At 46.7% G+C, this 23574-nt stretch overlaps 2 protein-coding genes across 12 annotated transcripts in view; one reads left to right on the top strand and one right to left on the bottom strand.

Annotated features, from left to right (window-relative positions):
• SZT2 (SZT2 subunit of KICSTOR complex) overlaps positions 1-11191 on the bottom strand; it is a 61739-nt gene extending 50548 nt beyond the window's left edge. For all 10 annotated transcript variants that reach the window (XR_012588575.1, XM_074596517.1, XM_074596518.1 and 7 more), the window contains exons 1-9: positions 11140-11191; positions 10694-10819; positions 10349-10522; positions 9844-10014; positions 7832-7963; positions 5175-5334; positions 4594-4700; positions 4200-4410; positions 2843-3013 (exon numbers count right to left, since the gene is read on the bottom strand). Coding sequence is in view for 9 of the 10 variants with exons in the window: in XM_074596517.1 (XP_074452618.1) it covers positions 2843-3013; positions 4200-4410; positions 4594-4700; positions 5175-5334; positions 7832-7963; positions 9844-10014; positions 10349-10522; positions 10694-10819; positions 11140-11169 (1282 nt within the window). In the remaining variant the exon portion in view is untranslated. The remainder of the gene's footprint in view (positions 1-2842; positions 3014-4199; positions 4411-4593; positions 4701-5174; positions 5335-7831; positions 7964-9843; positions 10015-10348; positions 10523-10693; positions 10820-11139) is intronic.
• A 29-nt stretch (positions 11192-11220) lies between these two features.
• Positions 11221-21697, top strand: MED8 (mediator complex subunit 8). Of its 2 annotated transcripts, none has more exons than XM_074596514.1 (7): positions 11221-11298; positions 14337-14455; positions 15497-15641; positions 16324-16464; positions 16876-16957; positions 18013-18261; positions 21225-21697. In XM_074596514.1, the coding sequence occupies exons 1-7, from the start codon at positions 11293-11295 to the stop codon at positions 21287-21289; spliced, it is 807 nt and encodes a 268-aa protein (XP_074452615.1). In that variant the 5' UTR covers positions 11221-11292; the 3' UTR covers positions 21290-21697. The 2 variants fall into 2 exon arrangements, with proteins under 2 accessions (XP_074452615.1, XP_074452616.1); XM_074596515.1 differs by lacking the exon at positions 11221-11298 and adding an exon at positions 11434-11739.
• The last annotated feature ends 1877 nt before the right edge of the window (positions 21698-23574 follow it).

Below are 23574 nucleotides of genomic sequence, written 5' to 3'. Positions count from 1 at the left end.
CTTCTCTATAGAATGGCCCAGAGAGCCACGATTAGCCAAACACGCTTTTCCTTAGTGCAGAATGTCTAAATGTCTTGATCTTTTATGAATTCTACTTTAAGATGTTAGTTCAACAATTTTTCTGATCACAGCCAGCAACTCCCCAGAGCATTTAACCTTTCCAAAATATAAGTAACGTTATCTGCTACTATTCTGAAAGCCGGCACAGAAATACACACTGTATTTTTGACAGCTCAGACATTTCATTTTTAAATTCCTTCTAAAAAAAACTTCATCAAAATACACAGAAAGCACTTTTGGCTCAGGGAGCCCCTGAGCTGCAAAGGCCTAGAGTGCTCAAAGGAAAGAAAAAGGAAAGGAGAAAGGAGGCATCATGTATGTTTACCCTATTCTTACTCCCTCCTGCGCACCTGCCCCTAGCTATTCACCACAGAAGGCAACTCTGATCCAGTGCAGCTGCTCTTCTGCTCTCTGCTCTTGTAAAAATGGAAGACCAGTCCATTTATGGTTCCAAGGGCTAAAAGGTGGTGGGAAGAGACCTAGAGGAAAGTGCAGGGAGCATGGTGAACATGTGGTGATATTTCTGATACATTCTTCCAGACGCCAGAATTTGCTGCTTTATGATATCCTGAGCCAGAGGTTTTAGCTACACCTTTGTGCAAAAAGGTACAACATGGATTTGTCTGATTGCTTTTTGAACGATTCATGCTGTTACCTCTTCCAGCATTTCTATATAGGACTTCACAGTCACTAACAGCAATTCACCATTGCTGCCAGATTAAAGAAAGGCCTTTTTCTCCGGCCTGTCCAAACTGTAAATGAACTGGTGCATAGGAGGACAAAAGACACAATACTGAGCGCAGCTTGGACAGGAACTGACTTGTTGGACTGTTTCATACACATTCCTAGACAAGGAGAGTGCAATGGACCTAATCTGCCTGGATTTAAGGGAAGTATCTCATGCCACACCAGGAGATGAGTGAAAGTAATCTACAGACATTACTAGAAGAGCTGTCTCAATTGAAGACCTTACAGATTCTTTTAATCAAAAACTCCTGAAACATGAAGTTAGGGATATTCCTGGAAGACCAGCTTCAGAAATTAACCCATCTAATGTGACTGTCAGCAACTTTCCCAAAAAAGCTGGTTTAGATCCATTCAGTTTGTAAGAAGCATCAAGCCCAAAGAACTGCAATTCCCAGTCATAGCATGGGAATAGCGAGCTGAACTAAGTAAGGTGAATTTAAGAGTAGCATTATGTGAAGAACAGCACATTGAGGGACTACTAAACAAACAAACAAAATCCAATAAAAAACCCCTACAGACTCATCAGCTGGAAGCAAAGGTGCAGGAAAGACGCAGGGATTTCTGCGCTAACAATGCTATGCAATCATGGAGAAAGCTCAGGTGATTCCCGGTCTATCAGATATGGTATTTTACTTCAGAAGCAGGGAAGTGTTAGCATTACTGAACAAGGCACCGAAGAAGCCACATTTACAACAGTCTTATCAACTGTTTCAAGAAATATGAGACCAAACTGTGAAAAACTAACTGCAGGGGAAAAAAAAAAGTGCTGTTAAGTTAAAGAACAGAAGAGAAAGCCTGCTCTTACAAAAGGAGGCTGAAACATTGGCTTGCTTAACCTGCCAAAAGGAAGGTTCCAAGGAGAAAGGCATTGTTCTTAAATATGTTTATGCAATGCCAGAGCAGGAGGATAAACTTAATTAAGGATAATAAGTCACACAGGTCTAATTTGGTCTGAGGGAGTTTAGAAAGGAAGCTAGAAAAAGAGAAATGAAGCTCTGGGACAATCTTCCAAGCAGCGCACTGGCGTAAGATGTTTACATAGTTCTAAGGCAGATCACTGTAAATTCATATAAAACATCATATGGCAAGTTTGGAATGATTTTGGAGTTATATCACAGACACTGATTTTCTGATACAAAACATATTTTGTGTACTAACATCCCAAAAAGAATAGTGAAGACACCGGATCACTGTGTGATGTACACGTTTATCCTGTGTTTTAAGAATCCCATCCTCCAGGCTTTCTGCTGGTCATTGCAAAGGTCATGAATAATTTCTTCTCTTGCTTGCAATTCATAACTTGCATTTGGATTTTCTCATCCCCCCTTCAGATAAAGCACTAGCCACAGCTGGAGATGGAAAGTTAGGTAGGGCTTACTGGCAATCCTTGGGATACTCATACCCCTCAAGGTCCTCAGTCAGTGACTAGTTCTCACACTCCAGGTGCCATAATCTCTAGCGACTCAGATGAGAGAACAGGACCACTGGATGGTTTTTATGTTCTTCTAGTATTGGTCCTGGTCCTGACTGATCTGGCATTTTCACTTAACAATATCCTTGTTTCCCCCTATTTCTTCCTTTGGAAAAATGTAGTTTGGAGGCATTAAATCTGTTGTGCCAAAGGGTTCAACTTTGTGTTAGTATTTCGGAGTGCATCTAAGCAAAGGACTAGGAACATATGAAAAAAGGAAAAGTATAGAGGAAATTCCAGAAAACTCTGCAAAGCCCCAAGTTCTGTCACTAGTTTCCCTGCAACTGCAGGGACTCATTTCCAAGATAGAGGGTCATGATCTGTCTGTCCCTCCCGAGGCACTTACAGCTACAGACGATGAGCCTGGCAAGTGCAAAAACTACACAACAATACTGGACAGTCCTGCGTCAGGCAGTTGTTTACAAAAAGAAACTTAAGAGTTTGGAGAAAATGGCTCCTTCCTCCACAATACCAACCATGCTGCTGAGATGGCAGACCCTGCACTTTCCTCTAAAGAGCTGAGAACAGAGTCCTATCTGAGCCTCCATCCCCCAGCGCAGTCACCTTTCGTGATGTTGACCTCACGGATGCTGTAGCCCTCGCGCAGCCGGACTGAGACAATGCTCACGAGGTCAGCGTGCACCTCCTTCTCAGTGTGCTTCTTCCTCCTCATTGCTAGAGCAGGGTTGCTGCTTGCAGACACCAGGTGCTCATTGAACAGTCTGTGCTGGGACACTGCAAATGGCAGAGATGGGGTTGGTGAGAAAGCAACTCCCCTGCTCCTCGTCCTACAACAACAGCCCTCCCAAAGTGCTTTACAAAAGCCCTCAGGAACACTCATGGGCCTGAAGAACAGTATAGCTTTCAGGCATCACTTACACCCACTCCTGATTCCGCAATGCGGCAAACAAGTCCACTGGCATGGTCAAGAGGCCTGGGAAAGGGGCTGGGTGGGGTGCCAGGCCCTGCTTCCTCTGGGACAGCCTTTGTGACAAGGCACACTTTGGAGTTACACATTGAGCCTAGGGAGGCAGAAACTGCACAGCCGTTGCAATAGTCACACAGCAAGCTTTTCCCTGGAAAACCCTGAATTCCCAGGTGCTTTCTGAAAGGTACCAGGATGTGGAAACCTTGAGTTTAAACCACTCACACCTGATGTTTTTAAGATTCAATGTTTCCAAATCCCAGGCCAGCTCTCTTCAAACTAGCCACTGTATGCAGCTTCTGCTGGCAAGTTACAGAAAGCCAGGGCATGAGAGGGTGTTTCCACATTTTGCTGGTAACTAATCTCTCCTGGCATTCTCTCAGTCACTAACATTCGCAAAATAAGAACAACCAAGAGAGGCATTTGGGATGGTTCTCAGGGGTCTAGTTTTTCAATCCAAACTGCCATCTGCAAGCCCAATTAGGACAAGCTCTCCAGAACATCCCCGTCTGTGAGCTAGCCAGTGTACAGGAAAGGTCAGATGAGAGCTTCTCACCCCCTCCAAGCTCCAACACAGCAGGCCTAACTGCAGTTTTCTGAGTGAAGTCCACAGAAAGGGGAATGGTGCAAAACGGGCCATTAGTTTTCCACCCAGTTCCTGTAATCAGGAGGGGACTCACAGATGAGGCTGCACAGCTCATCAGTGCCCAGAGTCTACAGGAGGCATGGAGCTCTGTGGGGTCCAAGATATTGAGCACCCTCAGGGCCCTCCTTCTCACACAGGCACAAGTGTACAACATGGCCCGCAAGAGAAGGCAGCACTCTTGCCAAAGCACACAGACTGCTGCCTTTTCCTCGCCTCCGTAATACTCAGAATGGCCCGGAGGGGACAAGGGAGAGCATCAGCATAACCAAGCCTGGGGCTGTCACCCCAAAGAGAGGGGTGCTGTAAGACATCTATCCATCTGCTGGAAGGAGGACATGCGCACTCCTCACCACAGTAGTATTCTGGATTCAGGGACTCCCCAGTACGCAGAAAGGAGTACAGCAGAAATGCCTTGTGATACACATTCAGATCCAGGCTCAGGGGATCCAGCTCAGGGCACGTGGAGAGGTAAGCACCAAAAGTGGCCATGGCGATGAATTTCATCAGTTCCACATTGGGAACGTGGCCAAAGCTGCAATCGTATGAGTAGACACCGCCCACCTACAGGATGGATAAAGAAGATACCTGAGAGAGTACAGCATTGCTGAGGACAAGGGAGAGAACCAGTAAAAGCCTCAGACGGGCAGGCAAGTCCCCTCTGGAGGTGAACGCTACTGACAGCAACTCACCTCCTTCCCTCTTGCAGGCAGCTGCCCGCACACTCACTGCTAACAGCAGACATACCTGTACAAAGGAGCAGGCCACAGTGCCACTGCGGAGCTGGTTGAGTAAAGTCTCGCACACAGCCACATCAGGGACACTAGTCACACCATCCGTAATTATTATTATACCTGTAAAGAAGGCAGTATCTTAGTGCATTCTCCATCTCAACCAGATACCACTCTCCAGCTATATCCACCAGGGATGAAATTTAGGTAGGGCAAATTAGAAAGGAAAATCCTGAGCTTGGTTTATAGCTTTCAAGGTGTTCTGGAGCTCGCAAACTTCCCAACTAGGTTCAGCAAAGTCTTCCGGGTGGGCACAGCTCTGCACACCTTGGGCTGTTCTGAGCAACAGTCATGGCTGTTCTTCCTCACAAACTCCCTAACACCGACACATGGCACGTGGTGCAATGTTGTTCTCTTCCCCATTCCCACCACCAGAATTTGCCCACAGAGCGCAGAGCAAAAGCAGCTGTTGAGATTTCATCCCTACCAGAAGGGTCCATGCACCAGCCCTTCTAAAATTAATCTCAGCCTAAGGCTGGAGGAATACAACCCTTCACAAACAACTGGGCAAACCTTAACCCAGAGGATGAAGCCAACCTGCGCTGGAGTTGGAGGGCAGCAGCTGCAGTGCTAGGATCCCCTGCCGGACCATGCTGACAAGGCCAACATCAGCAGTGACAACAGACACACTGGGCTTCCTCCCAGATGACTCCTGCACATCACCAGGGCTCTCTTGGCTCAGGGGTGACAAATCCACCTGGAAAAGCAAAAAAAACCCAACAAACCACAAAGCCCCATGGGGCAGGCTTCAACCTAGCTCTAGTTCTCACTCTCCCAAAGTGCCTTCAGTCTAGCAGCCCCATGGTACCACAGCCCTGGAACACTTCAGCAGACTACACTTCTAGCTTTAATTTCCAGGTGCTCTCAAAGTCACTTGGGCCCCTTAGAACAGCTGGACAAGGCTGTTTGGGGGTGGAGGAAGAGGATAGCATGCTCAGAGCTTTATTATAAGCTGATTTCTCACAGAAGGGGAAAGATGAAACATTTTGGGGTCACTAAAGCTCCTCTGCAGAGCAAAGCAGTTCCGAACTAAAGAGACAGTGAATACTACTTCTTTCCTTGTCATTTAGCAGAAGATGCAGCTATTCAGCAGCTATTCAAGCAAAGCCCAGAAACACTGGAGAGGCAGACACAGCTATGCCTCGTTTATGAAGCACTGCAGCAGAGGGGGTAAGGAGCCTTCCAAGGACAAAGTCTAGTGCCTATACATTTAACTCTTTTCAAACAGCACTCGTTATGCAGCGCTGATATAAGCAAATGTAGGTAGGCTTCTCCTGCATCTTCTATGAAAAACATCCCCCAGGCAAAGCCCAAAATTTGTATAATTACACTGGTGAGGAACGTACTGCATTCGTAGTCCCCTCATCTCCAGAAAGCTCTGGCAGTTCAACCCTTTAATAAACTACTGCTTCATTTTCACGGCTAATACAGAGACTGGGCAAGACCCTCCCCTGCAAAGCTACAGATGATTGGAGCTGGGAAAAGAAAATTAGAACTAACTAAACTTTTGTTCTGCACAACTGGGAGCAGTCTGTGGCTGTGAGCAAAAAAACCTGACTATCCATCAATTTAATTTACCAGATGCCTTAAATTCAGACACTTGTTGACAATGACACAGCTAATGCAACTTCAAAAGTAAAAAAAGTTTCAGTCCCTGCCCTTGCCCTGGGGCCTCCCACCTCCACCCCACAGCCTGCAGCAGGATTCGCCAGTCCTTCCGGCCTGCAAGCGCGTCTCTTTCCCTCATTTGCATGGAAGAAGTTATGGGGTAGTTTACCATGAGAGAAATACCGCAGCAGGCAGGAATGCATACAAAGCACTGCAAAAACACCAGTTGGACACACTGATAAAAGGTATTTACTTCCTGCAATCCTCTTTCTGTTCCAGGACCGACAGTCCTGTCAAAGGTATATTTCTATTCAAAGATATAAATTTCAGCTAGAATATGAAATTTGAAGCACTTCAGATATGCAACTGAAACAGATGACCAGTAGCCTCTTGCTCATGAGAATTATTTTTCTCTTTGCCCGAACTCTAATAACTAACGCTAAATAAGAACTAAATAACATCAGTCAGGCCAATAATGCCTTTGACTGCAAGAAGGGTGCCCACAGATATGATTGTGACTGCCACGTGAAATTGTGAGTATCACAACGTAACTTCCTTCCTTTCCAAGATCAGGAGAGATGATCTTGATGAGAAATCCATAGACATTCTGAATTCCTAGACTCTCACTTTTAATTTCATCCTAAGCTTTATTTTATAGTGCTATCATTAACTTACTGATACCATGGCTACTACACAGCATCTCCCACAGATTTCAAGGAGTATTAGAAGCTGCACTGTCTGTTTATTCAGTTTCATGGTCAGTTTTTTGTGGTAACAAGGAAGTATTTTCATTAAAGAAATGTAACAAGGGCCAAGGGCATATTCACAGCTATTTATAGAGTAACGATATGAGCATAATCACCGCTCCCACCATCTTCTTTAGAGAGAAAGTGCACCCTACAGTTTGCCCCATGATACACAAGAAGTCAGGCTGCTTTACTGCACAATGATCTTGGGAAAGATAACCATTCTCATCAGTCCTCCTAAACACTTACTGGTTCTGCTTTCATAGAATCACAGAATCTTCATGGTTGGAAAGGACCTTTGAGATCATCGAGTCCAACCATACACACACGAAAAAACCCAAGCCCCTACAATCTCTGCCACTAGAGCATACCCTGAAGTGCCATATCTACACGTTTCTTAAATACCTCTAGGGATGGTGACGCAACCATCCCCCTGGGCAGGCTGTTCCAGTGCCTGACCACTCTTTCAGTAAAGTAATTCTTCCTAATATCTAACCCGAACCTCCCCTGCTGCAACTTCAGACCATTTCGTCTGGTCCTGTCATTATTCACCTGGGAGAAGAGGCCAACACCCACCTCTCTACACCCTCCTTTCAGGGAGTTGTAGAGGGCAATGAGGTCTCCCCTCAGCCTCCTCTTCTCCAAGCTAAACATGCCCAGCTCCCCCAGCCTTTCCTCAGTGTTTACATCTCATTACTGGATCCCACAAAGTTATCTTACAAACTCCTTAGATGTTCCTTCTCCAGACCTACACTGCTGTTCCTCTTGCCACCCTGGAGGGGCCTCAGAGTGCAAATCTCCAGGGATGCAAGAGACCCCAACCACTTCCGCCCTCCTTACCTGCGGTTTGGGTTCATACTGTTGCTGGAGCATCTCTGCCACTTTGTTCTCAAAGGCACATAGCTGTGTGTAAACTTGGTGCAGAAAGGCCTCTCGCTTCGTCTCATCCAGCTGACAGCCCTGGAATAGTACCTGGCCCAAGGACACGCATGTCAGTCATCAAGTTAAGGTTTTATAGTAGCAGCCCCCAAGATGGTACACAGGAACACAGTTCTGCTCGGTGAAGTTCAGACACGTCCCTGAAAGTACAGGTACAGCACAGACCTCTTCTCACTATTCCTGCTCAGGGTCAACTGCCTGTGAGCAGCAGTGTCTCAGAGCATCTGCAGTGCACTCCACAGCAGACGCTCACATCACTCCTTGGGAAATCTCCTTGAGCAAGAAATTTCTACCTCGTTTGCCTTCTTCCAGGATAAGCAGTTGACAGGAAAAAGCGATGCAGGATCCCTGTTAGAAGCCATTAACTCTGGTCTGAAGTTTCTAAGGAAGGCCTGTTTGTTCTAATCTAACTCATCTATGGACTGATCCAATTACCTTCCAGTAAGTGGCTGGATAAAGGAAGAGCAAATTGAAATAAAGAAAAGAAAAAATTAGACTGGATTTTACAAGAGAGGCTGAGTGATGTGACAGAGGGAGCCTGCCACCACAGAAACTCCCCAAGCTGACAGACATGACACTTGGTGTTTACAGATGCCACCGCTGTCCACAACCAGGAGGCAAAGAAGACACAACGTACAGACAAAGCTCAACAGATTGATGGGATTCTACATGTTATCCACATTCCCTCAGCCTCAGATGGGCAAGACCTCACAGCAACATAGCAAAAGTAAATGATTACAATACAGACAGGCTTTCCTGGATGAGTTATACACGTATATGCCTTTTCCTCCACCAAAGGAGCATAAAGCTTATCCAGCAGTACTCAGAGATTACAGTTCCTGGCCTCAAACAATAAAGAGGGATCCAAAGAAGAAAAATGTAGCAACTTCAGAGTGCTCAATTTAGTGTAAACAGGGGAGATACCAAGGCAAAGCATGATGGTGTCTGCAGGATAGCTGGACAAGATGACACACTAAACATCATTGGCAAATGGAGAAAATTCCTGCTACACTTTGGTAGGACTTAGGAATGGACCAAAGTGAGGGTCATGCTCTTCAAGCACTGTACAAACCGTTAAAGGCTACAGCCTCATAGAAGGCTTGGGCAGAGGCAGGTGGGGGAGAGAGAGGGAGAGAACAAGCATAGACTAACAGGCTCATCTTGTTACCACCCACTTTCCCTAGTATTAGCAAAGGGATGAAATACACCACCCAAAACGTGAAAATGAAGTGAAAATACTGTGAGGTGGAACGGACCAATACAAGAAGGATAAACTTCAAAAACCACACTGGCACCATAAACCAGACTTCAATTTATTAAACAGACCTGCCACGGTTCAAGTAATATCTCACTGATAATCTAAACAATGGGGCTGGCTGCTCTCTCAAGCAAGGAGAAATATTCATACCAGTGTAAAAAAAGAGCAAGGTTTGTAGGAAGAGGCAATTATCTTTGAATAAACCACTGCTACACAGATGAAGCAGGCAGACAAGCTTTTGGGCACACCAGCTCTTCTTGAATGCTTCAAGCTAATTGTAACAGGCCAAAAAGAATTAGTCAACAGAAATTAAAAAAAAAAAACAAACAACAACAAAACAAAAACAACAAGCACACATTCATCATGAGGGAAATATTCCCTGTTGCCCAACTCTAAGACCGTGCCTGTGGGCGGCATTCTCTGCTGGGCCCTGCTCCCCCAGGAGAAACCTCTGCTTCCTGCCCAGAAAGGAGAAGCTGCTCAAACACACTTCCCCACCAGACCAGGTTGCACATTTTAATGAGACAAGTCTGCAGCATCACAGATAACAGAGCCCAGCTACCACACGTCCCCACTTTCCTCTGCATTCACAGGAAGCCCATACAGCGAGCTGCTCAACGCGCTGAGCCGTGCCAAGGGAGAGGCTGAACTTTACCTGATGGGACTGCAGGCCAATGATAGAGGAATACGCCTGGATGGTGACGAAGATCTCTGGCTGGTAGATAATGTCTGAACCAGGGATACGAAAGGGTCTTAACAATCCCACCAAGCATCGGGAAAGGGCATGAAACACTTCATCAAAAATTATCTCCCCCGTTGAGTCATCCTATGGAAACAGAGTAAGGGAACAGCTTTTTCATCTTCTAGGACTTTCAGTCTCATTGCTGGTTGCCTCACCATGCACAGCCAACAGCAAACATCCTTCTGCAATGGCAGCTGGATTCAAATGACACGTGACTCTCTTCACAGGAGGGAGACAGTGCATTGAGCAGAGAAATGGGATCTGCCATTAAGCTGCCTAGCTAGGAGCACTGCATGCCTCCCTCCTGTGAAAAGAAAGACTTCTGCAAAAGTTAAGAGAGGAATAAGCCTTCTCAGCAAATAGAAATGAGTCCAGCCTTTTAACACAGAACACCCAGAGAGGCAGTTTCTGCACTTACCACGATCCCTGTGGAAGGGCTCAGATCAAGCTCAATCACAAATCGGTACTGGCGGGCCAGGAAGGTGACCCGTGTAGAGGGCACAAGGAGATAGGGCCTGGGCTGGACAGGCTCATCTGGCTGCCACCCATTAGGCAGGATGCTGAGAACATCAAGTTCATTTTCTGACTTTACCTAAGAGAACAAGTTAAGTGGTGAGAGAACGTCAAGCCGAGTCAAAGTAAGAATCAGAGAAAGGAACTGGGTTAAAATGTTCTGCAGGGTCCAGCTGCTCATGAGTGGTACGGAGCCAGCTGGCCACATCACGCCGTGGTGACACCATCCAGCCTTGGGGTACCAACTCACCAGCTCGGGCTCGGGCACAGCCCAGATGACCTGATGGAGCCGGCTGAGGACCCAGGCGAGGCGCACGTTGCGGGAGATGCGATAATCTTTCTTCATCAGCAGGAAGACATGCCCGGCCTCCTCCACCTGTAGCGGGAGCACAGCGGCCCAGGTCACCCCGGGGCCCGGTGAGCACCCCAGGCGGGCACCCCGGGCAGCACACCCCTGGGCTGCTGCAGCCCCGCATCCCTCGCCTTGCCCCACAGGCCAGGCCAGCCCCCTGCTCCCCACCGCGGGCCTGTCCCCTGCACCGCGGCCACCCCTCACCTCCCTCCCTCCCTCCCTCCCTCCCCCGCTTCTGCCCCCGGCTCCCCCCTCCCCAGCTCAGCCCTGCCCCCGACCCACCTTCGGCTCCCCGATTCCCCTCTCCCCAGCCCGGCTCAGCCCTGCCCCCGGCCCGTTCCCACCTCCGAGTCGGGCCTCTCGGCGGCCGCCATGTCCGGCGCGGCCCCGCCCCGCGCCCTCTGACCTCCGCCCTCGCGCCCGCCCGGCCCCGCCCCATCGCGGCGCGCGGCTGACCCGGAAGCGCCGCTCTCCCGTGGCAACGGGCGGGCGCCGCCATGCAGGTGAGGGGCGGCGGGGCCGGGCCGGGGCCGAGCGCGGGTGCGGCCCGTCCGGGGGCAGCGGGGCGGCTCAACGGCGTGGCGGGCCGGGCGGGTGGCGGGGCAGGCCCGGCCGGGGCCTTGCCCGCGAGCGGGAGGCCAGCGCGGCCTGCGGGGCCGGGCCCCGCGTTTCGGTGCCTCCTGCTACGGACGGCCCGAGCTCTGCGGGGCTCGGCCTGAGGCGGCGGCCAGCGCGATTCCTGCCCATCCTCGTCCCCTCTGGTCGCCGGGGGTTCGAACCCACCCCAGTCTGAAGCAGCCTGGATGGGAGGCCGAGCTCGCCCCCGAGCAGCTGATGCAGTGCTTTCCTGCGCACCAGCCTCCTCTTGCTGCACGGCTGTAGGGTGAGCGTGTGTCCCGGTACCTGGGTGCACCTCTCCCTCTCAGGCCTTGCTGCAGCCCTTGGTAAGAGTCATCGCACCAAAGGTGCAGCTACCCAGCAGCCTGGTTTTGCCACTACCCAAGAAGGCAATGCCCACAAGTAGTTGTGAGAGCAAAATAAGCTACTGATGTAATTCTCTATAAACTGTTGTTTGCACATCCCTTGTGTTTAATAGCCTTGAATGAATTTTCATTGATGGAAGAAGGATCTAGTTACTTTTTGAAGCACTGTGAATTTTTAGCATCCATGGTGTCCAATGGAAAAAAGTTGAAGAGGTTAATGACAGGTTAACAGGCTGTAAAGATCCACCTCCTTTGGTTTGTTTGAAACCACTACCTGCTGGCTTTATGCAAGTCTCTTGGTTTTCCTACTGGAAAAGAAAGTGAAAACGGATTGTCCTGCAATTCCTTGTCTATAGGCTTTGCTATATTGTCTCGTCATTTCAGCCACTCTGCTGCATCTATGGAACTGAAAAACATTTTTGATCGTCGTTGTTGCCTTTATTTGTACATATTCCTACTGTATCCCTTTTCAGTTGGAGGGACAGGAGTGACACATAACATTCGAGATACAAATACGCGATGTATTTTTACGATGACATAATGATGCTTAGTTTTCTGTTGCTTTCCTAATAAATCCTATTATTGCTTTTCCTTCCTTGACTGCTTCTTAAGCCTTGGGCAGATGTTTTTGTGGGTTACCCTCAGATAATCCTGAGATCTTGTTGCTGAGTGATAACATTATCAGCTCAGAGACTGTCATTGTGTACGGAAAGTCAAGATTTTTTTTTTTCCCTCTTTGTTTTGACACGTGCGTTGCTTTACATTTACCTACTCTGAATTTCATCTTTACCTCTCAGTTGCTCCATATCAGGAGGTCCTTCAGCAACCCCTCCCGTAAGCCCTATCTTTACTACCTTGCGGCAATTTAGTATTGCTAACAAACTCCTTAAAGCACCGCTTGAATATAGTATATGCCTGTGACAAGCACAGCATTCCTTGGAAGAACCGGTCGGTTTTATTGCATGCTTGCTTTGCAGTGCATACATCTGCTTCCAGCTCTTAATAGCTTTGGAGAGAGCCTATGAAAGAAGGAGGCTTGAAGTACACTGCTGCTGCAAGAGCAATCCGTGTGCCATAGGATTTCATTCATCCTCTTGAGGGCTTCTTGAATAAGCGCAGGCAACACGCCAGGTGAATTGTCGTAGGTGCATATGCCTGGCACCCCTGCAGTAAAACACTGGCTACCGGCCCAGCTTGTAAAACAGGCATTAGTTAATCTTCTTGCACAAACGCAGTGCACACAAACAGTTGTAGACTCATTTCTTAATTGCACAGGAACTGACTAGTCCCAGCACAAGATGGAGGAGAATGATTTTATCTGGAGCTGCAACACACAGAAATCTGCTCCATGAATCCACTCCATGGACTGGGGATCAAATTTTAACAAAGTTGACTCAGCCGTTTCTTCTAAGGTGGTTAAGTGAAGTGAAGTCTGATCACTGATTACTACAAAAAGCCTTTATAATCTTGTCAAACTAGAAATAAAATAGAATAATTTTATGTTCTTGGGAACATGGAAGATAGCTGGTAATCTCTCCAGTGAAGGTCACACTGGTCCAGTGTGTTCAAACAGAAAAACAAACCCAATAGCAAGCGTGCCAACAGCCTGAGTCACTCTATCTGCTTTCTCAATCGGCATTGCCTTTCTATTATTTGATTGCTTTGTCCCACCCTCCTCATGGATTATTATTGTACAGTTCTCAACTTACATGAGCAGTTCATTAGGGATGGGGCTTTAATTATGTTTTGCCCAATACCACAGTATGAATAAGTTAGAGTAGATAAGATTCTAGAGGGTTTTTGCAATAGTCAAGGGTATGCCTTGGTGTCTTTGGCAACAGAATCCCTGTCCTGACACTTTGTCTGTCACCATCCTCCCTCACCCCGGGATGTCGGTAGTTGTAATCCAGAGCAAAAGGCAGGAGGTGATGTGTGCGTGTGTTGGTATGTCCGGTCTCTGTCACAGCAGGGTCTCCCGCAGCCAGTGAGGCACAAGCAGCATAGGAGCTGCTGGTTTCTTTAACAGCTGGAAGTGGCACTGGGGCAGGAAGAAAGTAAAGAATGAGGTGAAGGGCAGAAACTGGAGTCTTTCGGCCACGGACCTGATACTCATTTTGGAAAGGACTGTTTCGGATGAAGACGTCACTGTACCCACATCTGCTGTCAGAAAAGGTTGAGGGAATGCTAATCTACTTTGAGCTGGGTTAGCTTAAATGGCTCACGAAGGTGGCATGAGCTAAATTTGATGACTTTGCCTGATGTAGTAAAAAGGAGATGTAAGTGATAATGTCTTCACTACACTCATCTAGATCTTAAAAAGAACAGCTACCCAAGGGTTTGTCTCAGGCATAAGTCTTTTGCCTAAGTGTTCCTACCCAAGGGGAAGGGGTCAGTGTGAAACCATAGGATTTTAATCTCCAGAGTCTCTGTTTTCTTCCCCTGTAAAGGAGGCTCTCTGTAGGAGAGATTGGACTATGGATGCATGTGTGTGGATCCACAACACCATGGGAAAGTGTTAAGCCTTGTCCTCGTCCCTTGTCTTTCTTGCCTTTTTTTAGAGAGAGGAGAAGCAGCTGGAGCTGACCCTGGAAGCACTCATCAGTCAGGTGGCCGACCTGAAGAACTCCTTGGTCAGTTTTATCTACAAGCTGGAGAACGAGTATGACCGACTCACGTGGTAAGGTGTCACAGAGCTGGGGGCACTGTCGATCACTGCTGAAGCTGTTCCAGACTTGGCTCATTAAAAACCATTAGCCTATTGTCAGTATGTTTAAATTTGCTTTTCACATTTCTGCTTGAGGAACCACTACACGTGTTTCATCAGAAAACCAGTTGAAATCCATTGGTTTCGTGCTGTATAGTAACGGAGTCATGCTAACACCTTTTAATCTAGACCTGTTATGAGAACTAGATTTGCATCTGCAGTGACTGGAAGCTTCTTGGACAAAATATCTTAGAAACCCCCATACACTATAAAATGAGCAATGGTTCTTTCTGCATTTCTTGACCTTTCTGGCTCTTTCTGGCTCTGGTATAAACTGAGCTCTAGTGTTTTGCTCGTTCTGTGTGTTTTACAAGACAGTTTGAGAGACTTGCAAGGTGGCATTTTCTTCCTGATGGAGCATAAATATGTTATAGCTACAGATTAGTAAACTAGGCAGTATCTTAGTGTCTGCCACTGCAGCAAAGCTTCACAGGCAGTTAGCATTTATAGTTAATGTTGCAGAAGGCAGGTGAGGTGATGAATCCCCCAGAGAGAGCAAGCTGAAGGGGACCTCCTTGACAAGATTATCAGTTATTTTGCTTCATTATTGCTTAGGCTGGATAGCCAAGCTATAAATGTTGTCTCTCCTGGCTGTGCTGCTTAGGACTTAAATTGTTTCTCAGACCTTGCTCTAGAATTGCGCTGGGAGAGTTAGTGATAAGGAAAGCATCGCTTCTGTGTGTGTTACTGAAATCCCAAACAACTGCCACGTCCAGTGGTACTGCTTGTAACGTCCCTGAGCTGTTTGCAGCATTTGAGCTATTTGCAGCAGGGACTGGGGTTTGTCCACACCTGTACGTTCAGCACTAGGTTTTACTGATTACTGTCTGGAGTAGACTGGTTTGAGGAGTAATAGTGTTATTTCCTCACTTCTCAGCCATTTGAGTGAAGAAGAGATAAAAGCTATCTGTGGCATCCCTTTCCGTGTTCTGTCCTTTTTATTTGCTTTCCCAGGCCTTCAGTTCTGGACAGCTTTGCATTGCTCTCAGGACAGCTGAACACCTTGAATAAAGTGCTAAAGCATGAGAAGACCCCACTATTACGAAACCAGGTTATCATACCCCTAGTACTGTCTCCAGACCGCGATGAGGAGATCATGGTAAGGAACTTCCCTCTGAGTGTTGGCCCTGGAGTATCAGAAAGTGCTTGTGTATCTGCTCCAGCTTGGCTTTCCTTGTGCTTGGCATTCCTCAGCTCTGTCTGTAGAGAAAGAAAAGGTGATGAGTAGTTCTGCCTGGGAGCTGCTTTGCTGGGGGGCTTTCACCTACAAACAGTTGCACTGGATACACTTTGCAGGAGGTGTTCCTGTTCATAAATATCTTATTTTCATGATGTTGGGGCTGAAAGAGATAGTGTCATCTTGTGTAACTGGGAAGTCTCCTTGCAAGCTCCTGGTTTTCTCTGCCGCAGCTGTGCTGTTTCTGTCAGACATCTGCACCTAGATTTGCACTGTTTGTCATCTGACCAACATAGGGTGTGTTACAGAACCTGGAGAGTGCGCTGGTAACGTTTATTCTCTGCTTGAGTGAGAAGATATTTCAACTGATCATGGCCATGCTGGTGGGATTGCACTGCAGACCCCCGCGGCGGCATTTAGTCAGTTGTTCTGACTAAACAGGCACAGTGCAAATTCCTAGACAAATTGTTGAAACTTCCTAATGCTCCCCAGATCAAGGTGTCCCCCCAGCATGCTAATGGCCTTGTTCCAGCTCTGGTCTTGAGCAGTCTGAGTGCTGGTCTGGGGGAGGAGGCTCTGAGTGTGGCTTGTCCAACTATTGCAGCGGCAGACAGAGGGGCGTGTGCCCGTGTTCAGCCATGAGGTCGTGCCTGACCATCTTCGAACTAAGCCTGACCCTGAGGTGGAGGAGCAAGAGAAGCAGCTGATCACAGATGCAGCTCGAATTAGCCCTGATGTGGCACAGGTAGGTGAAGAAGAGTTTGATTCTTCTGCCTCTTAGTCCTAGGACACAAAATGCCCTTTAACTCTGCTTCCTTCACCCTTCCATCTGACAGTTGGGTTTTTTTGCTATGTCCTTTTCTCTCTGAAATTTCTCCAGCTGACCCTAGCTGAAGTTTGGTTTCCTCCACAGTTTCACAAACCAAGGGTATCTTGCCCGTTGGCTGTTCACAAGAGCTGCCATCAGACCAGAAAGGCTGTCCCATCCCCATAGTGCCCTCCTGCGTGCATTAGCACTGGGCTTTCTGAGCCCTGCTACCAAAATGCTTATGTTTGGTTACACAGACCCTGGTCAGCGAAAGCTTGTTAGTTTACCTTGCTGACTTGTACGAAGTTGGAGGTCTTCTGGTGGTTTCTGATGGTTTTCATTTTGCAGAAACAGATCCAAAGTCTGAACAAAATGTGCTCAAATCTGCTGGAGAAAATCAGTAAGGAGGAGCGTGAATCTGAAAGCGGAGGTATGTCACTGAGATGGAAGTGGGCTACAGGGTCCAAGCAGCAGGCTTGAGAGAGTAGTGGCAAAATACGTAAATGAGAGGGCCTGAAGCATGGAAAATGCAGATGAGCAGCATAGAGGAAACCATTCCAGAAGATGCAAGATTGGCTGTCCTGGAGACCCCACATTTGAAAGGAGGTCCTGTGGGTGTGATGTGTCCTGCTTGTGTGATGTATGCATGGCAGAAAGGTCATTCCAGCCCTTTGCCATATCCCCCCTTTGAGGAGGTGGTAAGTATTTACCAAGAAAACATCCCAATCAACTTGGATTAATAAAAATAGCTGTGAAAATGCAGTGTCAGTGAATGGGAAACCCCCTAGCTATGTTTGGACTGAGCCTACAACATGTTTTTTGGCAGGCTTTTCTGTGACATCCTCTAGGTGATGTCTGCTTCACTCATGGTCAACCTTTTCTGTTTCTGACTCTGATGCTGGACATCTGTATTTTATTGGCCTCTGCCATCAGCTGTTCACTATTCCTGGGAGTGCGATGCACAACTCTCAAAGGGTTTTTTGTCATCTTTGACACAGTCATAGTGTAAGCAAGGACCCAAGCACAGGTTCCGTCGGGTTTCTGGGATTAATAGCTTAACTGGGCAGGTGTGTGGTAGAAAAAGGTGCAGACATCATGCTGCTCATGGTCCTCCAAAAGGGGATGTTGCCATTGTTTATCTAAAACACAGTCCTTGTTACCTGCCATAGGATTCAGCATGGAAGAGCCTTTAGTGGGAACATTGTCATGGGCATGGAGGAGTTGCCTCCCGCTGTCCTCCTTCCCTAAGCAGCATATGCCCTGCTCTCAGTGGAGAAACTCGTGGGTCACCCCTGTCCCTGGATTTTGCAGCTTCTTTGACCCTGCTGAGATTCCTGTAAGACAGATTGTTAGAAGCTGATCTCTGTTACAATGCCCCAAAATAGCAGAATGCCCCAAAATAGCAGAAAAGTAAAATCAGGACCAGCTATGCTAGTTTTTAGACTTGATTGCTAAAAAGCTCCAAAATATCTTCTTTTTCTGCAGGTTTACGACAGAACAAGCAGACTTTCAACCCTGCAGATACCAATGCACTGGTAGCAGCTGTGGCCTTTGGGAAAGGACTGTCAAACCGGAGACCCCCTGGCTCTGGAGCATCTGTCCAGTCAGGTCAACCAGGAGCTGGTGCCATCATTGCAGGTGCTTCAGGCATGCAGCAGGTCCCAATGTCAGGTGCACCAGCTCAGCAGCAGCCAATGCTGGCAGGAGTGCAGATGGCACAAGCAGGACAGCCAGGTAAGTAAGTTGCATATCTGAGAGCAATTGAAATGCAGGGAGCAAGAAAGACAAATGCAGATGTAAAGATTCTTACCCCATCACCTTTTAGATACAGCCGAGTAAGAGGTTCCTTTCTGGCCTTATTAACATGAGTCAGGTTGTAACAGTGGAGTAATACCTGCTTAAAATTGGCTCAGAGGTTGAAATGGATGCCAGCCATCCAGCTTCAGCTTCTTAACTCACTCTGCAGTTCCATTTTAATAATAGACTTCATGAACATAGCAATCAATATGGAGGGAGATGACAGTGTAGTTTTGCAGGGATCTGTGTTGTGGGTTTTGCTGTCAAATTTAAGTTGTGGGTAGGCAATAAAGTTGAAAAATTTGATGATAATGAGTTATTTTAGGTAAGGAAAAAACCAAAAGCTGTCTGTAAAGAGTGACAGAAGGATTTCATATACCAAGTGACTTCACTTAATGATAGTAGATGACATTTGTATTAAATATAAAGTGAAAAACATAGGCATTGCAATTTGACTTTACATGTCCATCACCTTGGCTAGTTACTTGTATTTGGGAAATAGATACATGATATAACAGTTCTGTAAAGACAATAATTAGACGTTCAGTTGGGGCAAAAATGCAAAACAAATGTTAGAAATTACTAGAAAAAGAACAGAGAAACAGAGGATATTATTAGGCCATTGTATGAATCCATTGGGCACCCACACCTGCAATATTATGTGCACTTCTGATCTCTTCTCTGGTACTGGGGATAACTTTGGGGTAGGGAGAAGAAAATATGGAAGCCTATAAAGTCCCAAATTGTTTATAGCAGGTGAATGGGGAATGATCGTTCACTGATTCCCATGATACAGAAGCATTGATGAAAGTGCACTATCAGCTTGTAGATTCAGAACAAAAGGGAGATACTTTTCTGAATACTAAATAATTACACTGTAGAGCACATTGCCAAGTGTGTGATAGGTAGATAAAGTTTATATGGGATGGAAAAGTAAGCAAATAGGTAAATGAAAAATGATGAAAAATCAGTCAACAGCTCCTTAAATCTCCTCTTCTGTCAGGAGTGGGTTTGGCCTGGGGGATCTACAGGCCTAACCCTGTGCCGTCATTCTTATGTTCACATTAATTGAGATTTTGGATATCGGATATCCTAATTGGTGTTTTCTTGCCTGTATAATGACTGTTGTTCAGAAATGAACTTGAGCAATAATATTAATCCTAATTTAATTATGTATTTATGTAAGAGTTAGAAAGTAATTTCCAGTGTGATTTGGAAACAAAGAAGGCCCCTGTGATTTCTGGCTGCATACCCACAAACACTGTCTCGGGGATGGGAAGACAGTCACTTCTGTACATCAAGCAGAGTGCACTGGTAACAAGAGCACTTGTCCAGCCTGTGTTACCGGGAAGTTCCCTTCTGATAAGAGCAGCTATATTGGGTTTCGCCAAAGGTCAGTCCCCATTGTCCCGGTTTTGATAGTGCCCACAGCCGAGGCTGAAAGAATATAAGAACAAAGTATATCCTGACAGCAGTTGTCATTTAGGGATTTTAAGCCAGAGTTTGGCTTGAGACCAGTGGGTATAGAGCAGCCATCAATTTCTGCAGTTCCTTTTTGAATTACAATTTTGACTTCTAGAACACCTATGGCAGTATGTCCCACAGCTTTATCACATGTTTTGCTTAAAAAAAATTTCCTTTTTATGTTTAAATCTTTTGCCTAATAATTTTATTGCATTCCTTTTTAGCTGTGTTGTGAGAAACTGCGAACAATCATTCCTCAGTTACCTTCTCCATACTAGTTTTCATTTGAAAGTCTGTCATATCCTCTTCCCTTTGTCCATTTTTTTTTTTTTTCCCAGCTAATGAGTCCTATTCTGTTTAATATGTCTTCGTGTGAAAATTATAATACATCTTGGACCATCCTTGTCACTCTTACCTGTACCTTTTCTGTTCATTTTCAAGACTGGGAGCACCAGAACTGCTCACAGTATTCCGGACGTGGGTGAACCATACAATCCTGTTCACTCTTCCTTTTGGAGTAATGTCTAACAGTATTTTTCTACTGATTATTAGCACTGAAGTGATATCAGATTGCCTGAAAATTCATTGCAGGCAATGACTCACTCTGGATATGTTTGAGAAGGTTCAATAATCTTTATTCTTTTAGCCATTTGCTCATCAAATCTTTTCTTGTCCTGCTGCACTACAGTTTTAATTTTCAGAAGTTGTCCTTTTTTTCCTGTTGTAATTTGAACACGCATTACACTTTCTGAAGGAGTGTTCTTTGAACATCCATCTGTGCTGCTCTTTAATCACTGTCTTTTTGTTTATTTTTCTGATCATTTTAGTTTTGTCTAGCACTGTACACTGCTAGTACAATGTCTTTGAACACACTCCCATGTGTGATTGGTATCAGCAAAGAGTAATAATGCCCAAGAGGTGGATGCGGTTAAGAGAAATTAAGAGATCTGAGAGAGGCTTAGTAATTTAAATATACGCCCTGACTATAAATAATTCTACGTAGAAGGGGATACAGGCTGTTGTGTTTGCCTCTCTGAAATGGAAGTGGAGATCAGTCTGGGTACTTCTGTGAGTGCTGCTGCCAGCAACTTCCATGAGGCTAAAGTCCCACACTCTTGTAAGAGCCTCCTGACAAAGGGAAAGGCTTGTTTAAGATGGAACAAGGATAGAATTTAAGAGGATAGCAGGGGGACACAAGAATTGCCAAGGAGATTTCTCAACAGAAAGATGCCAATTTGTAGAAGAGATTGATTGTGTTAGGTCAGAAGCTGGAAGATGCTGTAGCAGATAAGCCTAGCGTGGCTTACCTAGTGTAAGTATACCTTGACTGGAACAGGAAAAGCCCAGGCAGGGTTGCTGTGAGTCTTGCATGCTCCTGAGCAAATGTCGTCTCATATAGCCAATTTTGCCCTGCTTTTTCTTTTTTCTCTCTCCAGGAAAAATGCCAAGTGGCATAAAAACAAACATCAAATCTGCTTCAATGCATCCATATCAGAGATGAGCTGAGATGAACCAGACCCAGGGATCAGCAGTTACCAGCGTTGTTCCCACTGCAGCCACCACACCTGGATTCCATCTAGGACTTCCAAGTCCCTTCACATATCCACACACCATATTTAGGGAGATAGGGGTTATGAGGCCCTTCCCTGGGCTTTGTTTAGTGCCAGGTGGCTTGTGTGGAGCTGTTTGCGGCTATGTCTCCAGGATACAAGTACTTCTCTGTTCAGTCAGAGCAGAGGACTTTGCTTCTGGTATTGATCCCATCTTCACGTCTGGCCTGGAGGAGAACTACCCTTTCCTGATACAGAACCTGAAGATGTGCACAGAGCAGTCTGTTCCTTGTTTCTGCTTGTTCACTGCTTTCTTTACTCCCTCTTGTTGAATAAAGACCTTGTTATGCACACTGCAAGACACTGGTGTCCATCTCTTGGGTCATAAGGACTCTCATTTCCCTTTGGGAAAGGCTACAGAGCAGCTCCAGTCTAAAATACATAGAAAATGTTGAAGGCTGAGTGCTGGAGCTGCAGGTTTATGTGTAAAGAGCTGTTATAAAGTGAGTCAGCAGGGTACAAACATATGAAGTAAACATCTTGTTCATTGTAAACCCATTATGACTCTTCCCCAGAAAGCAAAATACTGGGAAAGACTATTACAAGGCCCACAGCAAGAAGGCAGCATTTCAGGAACAGAAGCACAGAGCTTTGTACTCTGATGCTGCTGCAAATCCCAGCTGGGTCTGATTTTACTTCCATAGTTCTCTGCTTCTGTGTTTCCTGTAAAGTTTCTTAGCTACTTCAGGATTAATTCATCACTTCAGAGGGGTGTTTGAATCTGCTCAGGACTGTGGCACTTCTGAAGTGGCCAGGCTGTGAGGTCTGGCCCATTTGTCTTTGGAAGTGGGCATGGGGAAGCCATCCCTGTTCTACTTTCTGCCCTTGAGCTGTAACATATAATCTGCCTAATGAAAGATTCCTCTGAGAATAAAGGGTGGGGACACATGCCCACGGAGCATGTCACTACATACAGTGCTATCCTAAAGACAACTGCCCTGCCACTTGCTGCTCTTGCCTGGACTTCCCTTTCGACTTGTGGTGAAAGCCAGCACTGTATTTTACTCAATAGCATCTGTCAGCAATCTTACGGGTGAGGAAATCTCCACTCAGCAGATACAGCCTGCAGCTGCTCCTGCACTGCTTGCCTCTGAGCTAATCAGATCCAGCTTATTTGTGGAGGCTGTAGGCTCTTCTCCCAAAACAAAACCTTCCACAAAGCTGTGACTAGGGCAGTTATCAACACATTTTGATGTGCAGGCCCTTGAGAAAGCACTGGGCTGGGAAGTAGAAAAAGTTGAGCTGGAAGCACGAGCAGCTTATATGATAAGCAAAGCTGCTCCGCTACAAATGAGCCCAGCAACGTGTCTGCAATGGCACCAGCCCAGCCAGGCTGACAGGATTGCTTTTTGCTCCTGATGAACGCGGAGCTCCTGGCTCTCTCGGGTGCCGCTGACTGCAGCGGGGAGCTGGTGTGAAGGCAGGGCACACTGCTGGCTCTGGCGTGAGGGTTTTGTGCAGTGCCTGCAGCCCGATGACAGGGGAGTTGGAGCCTGCAGGGCGATGGGCTGAGCACCGTGAGGATGGCTGTTCCCTGCTCTATGTCATGTCCCTGCTTTGGTTGGGAAGGAAGGCAGAAAACTGTCAGAGGAACATGTGTCAGATCCCTGGCACTCATCATCCATGGAGCCTCAGCTCTAGGATGCTGCTCACTTCATCACCCCAGCTTGGCTTCCTTATAAAGGTAAAATGTCCCATTCAGGAGCGCCTGGGCCAGCAGCTGGCTGGGGCGATTCGGTCAGCCTGGGACACAGGCTGCCTGCTACCCGCACTAACCTGGCTCTCCCGAAAACGCCTCCAGTGGGGCAGGCCAGACCTTTCACACACTTGGACGGGAGGAAGGGAAATACAGGCAGGGTTTTTTTCCGTAGATTATAGAGCTGGGGAGGCCGGCTAGGCTCGCCAGCATAACTTCCTGCATGACACAGACTGCCCTGAATTAGTTCTTGTGTAAATTAGAACACTGTTGTTAGGAAAACAGTTGATCTTGAACGGATACGTCTCTGCTACAGTGGCTGGTAGGTTGTTCTAAAGGTTAATTTTCTTATTGCACCTTATATCGAGGCTGCATTTCTTTCATTCCCTTCAAGTCACTGGATCTTCTCAGCCAGGGAGTGAGCCCCCGAGTTGTTAGTCCCAGAGAGAGGAGTCGGATATTATGATCAAGCCTTCCTGA

Source organism: Larus michahellis, chromosome 8 (genome assembly GCF_964199755.1).
Source record: "Larus michahellis chromosome 8, bLarMic1.1, whole genome shotgun sequence".
NCBI classification, from domain to species: Eukaryota; Metazoa; Chordata; class Aves; order Charadriiformes; family Laridae; genus Larus; species Larus michahellis.
This window is presented reverse-complemented; position numbering and strand designations above follow the sequence as displayed.